The following is a 10,910-nucleotide window of genomic DNA, read 5'->3' as shown; positions in this document are numbered from 1 at the left end:
AGAGATTATACACATGTGAATTAGGGAAGGACAACACTTCTAAAAGCTAAGGCATTGAGCTGGCTTGTTAATAACTCAGCTAAGGAGGCTGGAAGTGGCATGGTGGTTAAAGGTGCTGGACTCCCACATGGCTGACTGTGGTTTGAGTCCTAGACCTGTTGACTTGCTTTCTTACTGCCCCTGCCCCCCCTTCTGTCTCTCTTTAGTCAAATTAAATAATAATGAATAAAGTTAAATAAAAATAACTAAAAAAGAAAATACTTAGCTAACAGCTAAGGAAGCCAGCTCTCTAGGAGTCAGGCTCTGCTGTAGATGAGCTTTGCCAAGGTTATCTGAAGAAGTGCTTTAGCTTATTTCAGGGATTAGTGCCCAAGAGCAAAATGCAAGTGGCTGAATTGAACAAGTATGTGCAAGTTACACATATTGGTTGGGAGTTTTACCAAAGAACCATTTTGTGTAAAACCCAACATTGCTTATGCTCAAAAGATTACCTTCCACAATGGAAAGATAAACAGGACCTGGATTAATGAATTTACTAGTAACTGTTCCATAATCCCTTGTGTTTTGTCTAAGTTCCTACAAACAAGTAAAAATTCCCTCAGGAAAACAGATGAAATGTAGGAGGCTTGTCTCTCTCTACACTTTTATCAACTCAATTTATGTTTTGCACTGTTGTTCCCTGGACTGCAAGGGTCCTTGAGCTTGCATTTGAAAAGGAAGCCACATGGTGCAAGAGAAACACAGGTCACACTCACAGTATCTCTGAATCTGAAGGTACCTGAGGGGTTATCTATCTATCTATTAGCTTATTTTTCACCTGGGAAGTGTAAGAATGACACCCCATCTCCACAAAGCAAATACACTCTAGGATGTTCATTAGGCATTAGCAGTGTTTCCAGCTAAATAAAATTTTGGCCACATACTGACTGTGCAGTACAAGCTAATTAATGCTTCAATGAAGACCAGAGCTTCACTCGCCCAGGGCCCCCAGGGGTGCCTTGCAGTTTCAGAATTATTGAAGCAAAAAAAGCCAATTCATCCACTTGGTTCAAATAGAAGCTAGGGAGAAATCTATTCTCTCCAAAAATTCCTCTTAATGTAGCCTTGTCTCAGAGCCTAGGTGCTATGGTAACGGAGATTTCAGATATGTCCCTAGACAGAACCCACAGAAAAATCTGAGGCCTCAGCTAATTCTATCTACCCTCAAGGGGGATTCACTTGCTTTGGCAACAAAGCCCATTATAATGATGATTTTTTACAATGTGGGTGTTTCTCTCTTCCTGAATGGAAAAGCCATAGATTTATGAAAAGTGAGTCTTGGATAGATGCCTGAGAAGGCTGCAGACAGGATGGATGTGAAACTTGTTCCCTAAGGATTAAAAATAGGAGGCCCCTTGACTGTGTTGAGATGTTTTTCCCCCTTTTTTTTGGTTATAGGAGGGGCTCATTGGAGGGACACAAAGAGAAGGAAAGTGAGAAATCATGGGCACAGCAATCTCTTCTCCACTCTCCTCTAAGGATTTTGGACATGCATGTGCCCAGAATGTTTTTCTTCTTCTTTTTTTTAATGGTAAGGATGTTGTTATCCATTTCTGCATATTCTGTTTACCAGCATTTCTTTTGGACTTTTTTATTATTTCTTAATCATTTAATTATTTTCATTTAATTATTATTTTATTGTTTTTATTAGTACACACACACACACACACACACACACACACACACACACACATTTTCAATTGCTATACATCATTTGGCTTACAAAAGAGAATGTACCCAACATGAAATACACCTCAGACCAGTCCAGTTGAGAATACTATACACGTTATCTTCAACAGGTAAAAAACCATTACTGTGTCCCACAAATGTGCCCAGAATGTTTTTCAAGCTGCCAGTCTGGGACTCAAACCACACAGGTAGGTGGGATCCAGTGCCTTAACCACCACGCTATCTGCGGGTTCCCATTTCTTTTTCTTTACCACTGCCAGGCCCCTTAACTATATTTCTTTATCCTCAGATGCTCAAAACACTACATGACTAAACATCATGGTGCAAAATTACTGAGTGCTCTTGGGTGCCGATAGTAAGGGAAATTGCATCCTTACATGATTCCTGGCATTGTTTCCTTCCCATTCAATCCTGTAAGCTTTCTGATCTTTTTCAATATTTGACATGTTTGTGAGTTACACTGGTTTAATACAGAAGCAAATCATGAGCCAAAGTAATATGAGTCCCTGTAAGGAAAAGATGGTTGTTTTCCCCTTCTTTAATGAAAGATGGCTTTCAATGAAGAAGGGCCCAACTCCCTAAATGAGTTGTTACCTTGGATGCGGGCTTAAGGTGCATTTTTTTGGACAGTGAAAGAGTGGCAGCAAAGAGCCCAAACACAGTTTACTTAGCTATCTGAGAACTACATTTCTCAGTTCTATCCCACAGCCCAAACTCACCAGCGGCAGAGAACAAAGTGGAAGGCCGTGCCAGGTCGTGGGGGTGGTGGATGGCTCCAAAGAGACTAGGGCCCGGAGGGCGGCTCAGGAACTCAGGTTTCAGTCCAAAGTCCAGCTTATGGGGATCCGACTGCATCTGTTTCTAAAGCAGCAAGGGGAGCAACAAAAGGTGAAATCCTGAGATGAACAGCAGGGAAGAAAAATAAGAAGGAAGAGTCTAGAGTAAATTCTGTAAACCGTACACCAAGGCCCTAAGCCCGGTCAGGTTCAAGTTTGCAAGTGCTGAGAGTATAGCAATCCACCAATCATTTAACCCTCAAATGCCAGAAAACCAGGACAACTAAGAGGTGTCAGCAGTGCCTGCGACCACGTGGTACCTGCTTCTTACCTCCAAAATGTCAAGTGTTTCAGTCTTTGAGATTGTGCGGCTTAAAGAAATAAAACATACCCTATATATTCCAACTGCCACCGCTCCTAAAGTGGTTTATTATTTTGCTATAAAGGCCCATTTTAGCAAGTTTTAAAATGATAGTATTTTAAAGCTCATTTTATTAGGAATTCTGCATGAATAATCTGCTGTGTAAATTAATTGTTTAATGACTCCTTGCCATATTCTACTAAACCACAGTACATTAGTAACTGAAAGTTATGAAGAAATATTTGCATGCTTGCTACAAGCTAATTTTCAAATGATTATTATTACGCATTAAAAAAAGAACAAAAACAAAGTAAGGGTATTAATTTAACTAACAAGTGCTTTTTCTTTCTTAGTATCCCAATTACCTGAGGAAGGGAGGAGGGTCCATCTAAACCAGTAAACCATCTCATGGAGGTAAAGTCCTTGCCATCAACCAGTCCCTCTATTTCCTCATTTTTCTGCCCTTAAGCTAATCTTTCAGCTTGCCATCCTCCAAGGCTGTAGAAATAGTTACAACCTTCTTCTTGACCCCTTCCCACTACATTTGCTGTGGAGGTCGCAGCCCTCTCAACCACATGGTTGCAAAGTTGCCCACATTCTTGATTCTGGACAGCCCGCTCTGAGTCAGCTTCACACTGCCCAGACAAGTGCCGCCCCCAACCCTCGGCCTGGGATCCTAGGATCCTCTGTTTGGAGTAGCCCCTTTCTCCCACCTCACTGCCCTCTGTCTGCTTCTGCCTCTGGCTCTCTAGTCTCTCAGACTCATGTGCTACTCTGAGTCTGGCCTCATTCGTGCTCCACCTCAGATGTCCCGCCTTGTTGTGAGGGATGCTTAACTTGCTGCATAACAGAGAAAGCGAGTGTAGAGGCATCTGTATTGACAAAGCCTGGTGTGGGGGTCAGAGATGAGAGAGGTTTGCCACTCCTGATTGCTTGAGATCAAATACCACTCATCCACCACCTCCATTTAAAGCAAAATCTGCCTGAGCACCTCAAGCTGGAAGCAATACCCCTCAGAAGCACGCAACACTTCCACATTTTTCCCACAGACACTGATCCTTGCTTCTCAACTCTAAGCAGCCAGATGACAAGAAAGATGAATGCCCTCTGAGCCTTGGCACAGTGAGTACCCTGCAGGCAATAGGCCCTCTCAATAAATACTGAGTGAGTGACTGTAAGACTGAGTAAATGAACTGAAAGAGAAAAAGGACGAGATAATTTCCATTCAAATCTACAGGGAATACGATAATGAAAGTCTCACTATAAAGTAATAGCCAAAGCCCCAAACCAAGCTTCTAATTCAGTATAAATCTATAAAAATCCTGAGTATCTCCTTTAATTTGGTTGCCAAGTTATTTAGTGCTAATATTGCATGGTACACAGCATGGTTCCATTAACCACAGCCTAGGTCCATGAAGCAGAATGGGGCTTGGGGAGTACAGTTTGCTGAAAAGGGAAGATGAACGGAGTTATCTCGTGTCCAAGAGGTCTTCCTAATTGAATTGGGATAATGGAAGCTGAAGTCACTGGGGATGCTTTTATGGAAAAGAAGTTGCTAAAGTGGCACATACAACATCCTTCATTGCTTTTAACCAAAGGAGTTAGAGGGAAGACGTGTTTTACCTACTGTTCCGCTAACCACATCATCCAGAACCAAAAGTGAATTGAACTAATCATCAAAATCTACTTAGCTCTTCAGAGCACACACATTTCCTAACTAAGCTAAACCATAAGGCTTCTAATTAAACCTAGCCTAACAATAAAGTAAAAGTGAGCAAAACTCACTGGTGGGATGTTATTGAAAGACTGGTTATCAGGCAACCCAAGTAAAGATCTTAGTGAGGTTTCCTTTTTAACTTTGAACTAGACTGGATTTTTAAAGTCATTTAACTCCTTTATATATATTTCTGTGATAACTAGCTTTCCCTCTTTACTCACTGATCTCCTGTTTTACTCTCATGAAGGCTCCCAGATGCCGTTAGGACTTAACGCTTGTGGGCAGAGAGATGGAGTAGGTGGGCTAACTAGAAACACTGGTTTGGTTTTTCCCACTGTCTCAGGCACAGTTACACAGACTATAACATCTGGACTTCTCAGTTACTTTGTTCCCCAAGCCAACACTGGGACCATAATCAGGTCACCTGCAGAAGTTTCTTATCTCTTCCCTACTGGGTCATAAGGCTCTAAAAAAAGCATGAAGGGAAAAAAGGATGGAATGTATTTATCTGCATAATGAAAATACATACAAAAAGGGAAAAACCTTGGCTATACATCATTTGGCTTACAAAAGAGAATGTACCCAACATGAAATACACCTCAGACCAGTCCAGTTGAGAATACTATACACGTTATCTTCAACAGGTAAAAAACCATTACTGTGTCCCACAAATGTGCCCAGAATGTTTTTCAAGCTGCCAGTCTGGGACTCAAACCACACAGGTAGGTGGGATCCAGTGCCTTAACCACCACGCTATCTGCGGGTTCCCATTTCTTTTTCTTTACCACTGCCAGGCCCCTTAACTATATTTCTTTATCCTCAGATGCTCAAAACACTACATGACTAAACATCATGGTGCAAAATTACTGAGTGCTCTTGGGTGCCGATAGTAAGGGAAATTGCATCCTTACATGATTCCTGGCATTGTTTCCTTCCCATTCAATCCTGTAAGCTTTCTGATCTTTTTCAATATTTGACATGTTTGTGAGTTACACTGGTTTAATACAGAAGCAAATCATGAGCCAAAGTAATATGAGTCCCTGTAAGGAAAAGATGGTTGTTTTCCCCTTCTTTAATGAAAGATGGCTTTCAATGAAGAAGGGCCCAACTCCCTAAATGAGTTGTTACCTTGGATGCGGGCTTAAGGTGCATTTTTTTGGACAGTGAAAGAGTGGCAGCAAAGAGCCCAAACACAGTTTACTTAGCTATCTGAGAACTACATTTCTCAGTTCTATCCCACAGCCCAAACTCACCAGCGGCAGAGAACAAAGTGGAAGGCCGTGCCAGGTCGTGGGGGTGGTGGATGGCTCCAAAGAGACTAGGGCCCGGAGGGCGGCTCAGGAACTCAGGTTTCAGTCCAAAGTCCAGCTTATGGGGATCCGACTGCATCTGTTTCTAAAGCAGCAAGGGGAGCAACAAAAGGTGAAATCCTGAGATGAACAGCAGGGAAGAAAAATAAGAAGGAAGAGTCTAGAGTAAATTCTGTAAACCGTACACCAAGGCCCTAAGCCCGGTCAGGTTCAAGTTTGCAAGTGCTGAGAGTATAGCAATCCACCAATCATTTAACCCTCAAATGCCAGAAAACCAGGACAACTAAGAGGTGTCAGCAGTGCCTGCGACCACGTGGTACCTGCTTCTTACCTCCAAAATGTCAAGTGTTTCAGTCTTTGAGATTGTGCGGCTTAAAGAAATAAAACATACCCTATATATTCCAACTGCCACCGCTCCTAAAGTGGTTTATTATTTTGCTATAAAGGCCCATTTTAGCAAGTTTTAAAATGATAGTATTTTAAAGCTCATTTTATTAGGAATTCTGCATGAATAATCTGCTGTGTAAATTAATTGTTTAATGACTCCTTGCCATATTCTACTAAACCACAGTACATTAGTAACTGAAAGTTATGAAGAAATATTTGCATGCTTGCTACAAGCTAATTTTCAAATGATTATTATTACGCATTAAAAAAAGAACAAAAACAAAGTAAGGGTATTAATTTAACTAACAAGTGCTTTTTCTTTCTTAGTATCCCAATTACCTGAGGAAGGGAGGAGGGTCCATCTAAACCAGTAAACCATCTCATGGAGGTAAAGTCCTTGCCATCAACCAGTCCCTCTATTTCCTCATTTTTCTGCCCTTAAGCTAATCTTTCAGCTTGCCATCCTCCAAGGCTGTAGAAATAGTTACAACCTTCTTCTTGACCCCTTCCCACTACATTTGCTGTGGAGGTCGCAGCCCTCTCAACCACATGGTTGCAAAGTTGCCCACATTCTTGATTCTGGACAGCCCGCTCTGAGTCAGCTTCACACTGCCCAGACAAGTGCCGCCCCCAACCCTCGGCCTGGGATCCTAGGATCCTCTGTTTGGAGTAGCCCCTTTCTCCCACCTCACTGCCCTCTGTCTGCTTCTGCCTCTGGCTCTCTAGTCTCTCAGACTCATGTGCTACTCTGAGTCTGGCCTCATTCGTGCTCCACCTCAGATGTCCCGCCTTGTTGTGAGGGATGCTTAACTTGCTGCATAACAGAGAAAGCGAGTGTAGAGGCATCTGTATTGACAAAGCCTGGTGTGGGGGTCAGAGATGAGAGAGGTTTGCCACTCCTGATTGCTTGAGATCAAATACCACTCATCCACCACCTCCATTTAAAGCAAAATCTGCCTGAGCACCTCAAGCTGGAAGCAATACCCCTCAGAAGCACGCAACACTTCCACATTTTTCCCACAGACACTGATCCTTGCTTCTCAACTCTAAGCAGCCAGATGACAAGAAAGATGAATGCCCTCTGAGCCTTGGCACAGTGAGTACCCTGCAGGCAATAGGCCCTCTCAATAAATACTGAGTGAGTGACTGTAAGACTGAGTAAATGAACTGAAAGAGAAAAAGGACGAGATAATTTCCATTCAAATCTACAGGGAATACGATAATGAAAGTCTCACTATAAAGTAATAGCCAAAGCCCCAAACCAAGCTTCTAATTCAGTATAAATCTATAAAAATCCTGAGTATCTCCTTTAATTTGGTTGCCAAGTTATTTAGTGCTAATATTGCATGGTACACAGCATGGTTCCATTAACCACAACCTAGGTCCATGAAGCAGAATGGGGCTTGGGGAGTACAGTTTGCTGAAAAGGGAAGATGAACGGAGTTATCTCGTGTCCAAGAGGTCTTCCTAATTGAATTGGGATAATGGAAGCTGAAGTCACTGGGGATGCTTTTATGGAAAAGAAGTTGCTAAAGTGGCACATACAACATCCTTCATTGCTTTTAACCAAAGGAGTTAGAGGGAAGACGTGTTTTACCTACTGTTCCGCTAACCACATCATCCAGAACCAAAAGTGAATTGAACTAATCATCAAAATCTACTTAGCTCTTCAGAGCACACACATTTCCTAACTAAGCTAAACCATAAGGCTTCTAATTAAACCTAGCCTAACAATAAAGTAAAAGTGAGCAAAACTCACTGGTGGGATGTTATTGAAAGACTGGTTATCAGGCAACCCAAGTAAAGATCTTAGTGAGGTTTCCTTTTTAACTTTGAACTAGACTGGATTTTTAAAGTCATTTAACTCCTTTATATATATTTCTGTGATAACTAGCTTTCCCTCTTTACTCACTGACCTCCTGTTTTACTCTCATGAAGGCTCCCAGATGCCGTTAGGACTTAACGCTTGTGGGCAGAGAGATGGAGTAGGTGGGCTAACTAGAAACACTGGTTTGGTTTTTCCCACTGTCTCAGGCACAGTTACACAGACTATAACATCTGGACTTCTCAGTTACTTTGTTCCCCAAGCCAACACTGGGACCATAATCAGGTCACCTGCAGAAGTTTCTTATCTCTTCCCTACTGGGTCATAAGGCTCTAAAAAAAGCATGAAGGGAAAAAAGGATGGAATGTATTTATCTGCATAATGAAAATACATACAAAAAGGGAAAAACCTTGGCTAGAGGTTGTTCTGGCAAGTACTGATTGTATTCTTACCCTCCGGCACTATCATCAGGAGGACTCATGAAAAGCCCAATGCTACTTCCTGAAGAGTGATTTTTAACTATGCATTGCCAGTTGGAGTTCAGTTCCACCACCTTCATATAGGGCATAAACCACTCCTGGGACCTGCAGTTGGAGTAATGGCTATGTCGCTGGACTCCCATGTAGTCGACAGCGGTTTGAGTCCCAGACTCGGTGGCTTAAACTCACGCTGGGCGTGTGTGCGTGCGTGCCCAAGATCCCGAGAGTAGAATGGAGAAGGGATTGCAGCGTGACCATTCCCCAGGGGGGGTGATTTCTCACTTTCTGGGTCTCCGTCTTTCTGTTTTCTGGCGAGTGTGTGCACCCTATAGCAAACCGCACCCCCTCACCCCCACCCCCACCAAAAAAAACCCCAAAAAACAAAAAACCCCACACACTTATTGTTTTTTTCCAAAGCCATAAAATGAAAAGAATAGGGACCAGAAGGTGGTGTGGTGGTTAAAGTGCTGGATTTGCACATGGCTGACTATAGTTTGAGACCTGGACCTGATGGCTTGAAAATCATGCTGAGCACATGTGTGTACACCCAAAATCCCAGGAGGAAAATGGAAAAGGGATTGTGGCATGGCTATCCCCCTTGGGGACTGATTTCTCACTTTCTCTCTTACTGTCTCTCTCTGTAGAGCCCATGTTCCCTATGGCAAAATTCTAAGATTAAATAAAAGAAAGAAAAGAAAAGAATGTACTAGTTCTAGCTCTTCCTAGAAGCTAAGTATTTTCCATACTCTAATTCTTGGTCACTACAATTAGATTTCCACGGTATCAAGTCCTTTGGATCGGTAAGATGACAAAATCATAAAAATGGTGGAAAATTATCAAGGAGTGGCCAGTTTGCTTTTGTTTTGTAATTTTACTGGTGTTTTCTCTAATTATTAGTAAGATTTCCAAATAGCTATTCCAAGGGAACTTGATTCTTCCTGCCATAGGTCTTAGGGATCTGTTTTAAATGTCTCCTTAATTAGGTTTTCCTGAGCAAGTCACATGCTCACACACCTGCCCCCCCCCACTCTTTTCTAGAGAAGGGGAGACTGACCTTGACTTTCTGTTGGTGATGGTAAATCTGCCAGGCGATGTGAACATGCATAGCACACCACTTTCCTGGTTTCTGGAATAAGAAAGAACACTGCGGTCAGAAGAAAGACATTTCAGAGAAAACCACCTTCGCTTTCCCCAAAGCTTTCAGCAGATTTTGGCTGCTGCGGCTTTTTTCATGAGCAACAAGAGTTCTTTGTACTCCGATACCCTCCATCAGCAGCTCTGCCATGCCCAGCCAGGAGAGAGGCACCGTCAGCTCCCCCTTCTTCCCACTGTGGGCCTGAGACGAGGGCTCCTCAGAAAACTGCACTCGACGAGGACCCTCCCACCAGTTACCAAGGACAAGCTGGTAAAAGCTTGAATCCCACTTTGTGTCTCTTCTCTCTCTTTTTTGGTGCCAGCTGGCAGACTCGGTAGAGTAGGAAGCCCTACTTAACAAATGCTGCCATGCTATAATGCAAATCAGCTGTTGAGAAGAGCTAATTAGTGAATGTCTGTGAATCAAATCAAAACAAGAGAGGGTGCAGAACCTGTTGTAACCTCCCCCAAGACTGCTTTTTTTTAAAACCCCCCCCCCAAAGTGGTACAAAGAAATTCATCTCATTTTTATTTAAGCCCAGTTACCACAAATGCTTCACCAATAGTCATGTTGATGGGTACTGTTCATTTCTAAATAAAGACCAAACTAAACCAAATCTCATTTTTCCCGGTCTCTAGGCCTCTATGGATATTAAGTCCCTTCTCCGCCCTCTGGAGAGTATATTTTAATCCATAGCTCTCAAATTACTTCACGTTTCGCTTTGTAAACACTGGAATGATTTCTCTGTTCCCAGTGCAAGTGCATGTCTTCTACCAGTCAAGGGCCTCTTCCTACTTCATTCTTGCTACGTCATCTACCCATAAGCTCAGAGTGCATACTCAGTAACTACTGGGCGAATGAGAAGAAAACACAGCCCCATTCTACATCGGCAAAGGACAGAAGCTTCTGGTTTCTACATTAAGGAGTTGTTTCTGAAATATTATATTGGGTTGTCAGAAAAGTCACAATGTACTTTTTCTATGCAAAAATGTGCCATGACTTTTCTAAGGACCCAATATATACTTAAATCCAAGTCAGGGGTCAGTTCTCTTCTCTTACTATGACATTAAATGTTGTTTGAAATCACGAATAATATACTGCCTCATCAAAGTGATCACACAATCCTCTCGTTTCCCTTTGGAGAAATCGAATTATGTGATTCTATGCACCAGAACTGGGTTATGTTCAGCAG

At 42.4% G+C, this 10,910-nt stretch overlaps 1 protein-coding gene across 1 annotated transcript in view; it reads right to left on the bottom strand.

Moving 5' to 3' along the window:
- Window positions 1–10,910, bottom strand: part of AUTS2 (activator of transcription and developmental regulator AUTS2) — a gene marked incomplete in the record, with an annotated part of 100,385 nt that overhangs the window by 9,816 nt on the left and 79,659 nt on the right. The window contains 2 exon segments of the mRNA XM_006155010.2: window positions 5,836–5,977; window positions 9,638–9,709. Coding sequence (XP_006155072.2) covers window positions 5,836–5,977; window positions 9,638–9,709 — 214 coding nt within the window.

Source organism: Tupaia chinensis, unplaced genomic scaffold, assembly GCF_000334495.1.
Source record: "Tupaia chinensis unplaced genomic scaffold, TupChi_1.0 Scaffold000429_1, whole genome shotgun sequence".
Lineage (NCBI taxonomy): Eukaryota > Metazoa > Chordata > Mammalia > Scandentia > Tupaiidae > Tupaia > Tupaia belangeri.
The sequence above is the reverse complement of the archived record's forward strand: the minus strand, read 5'-3'. Positions and strand labels throughout refer to the sequence as shown.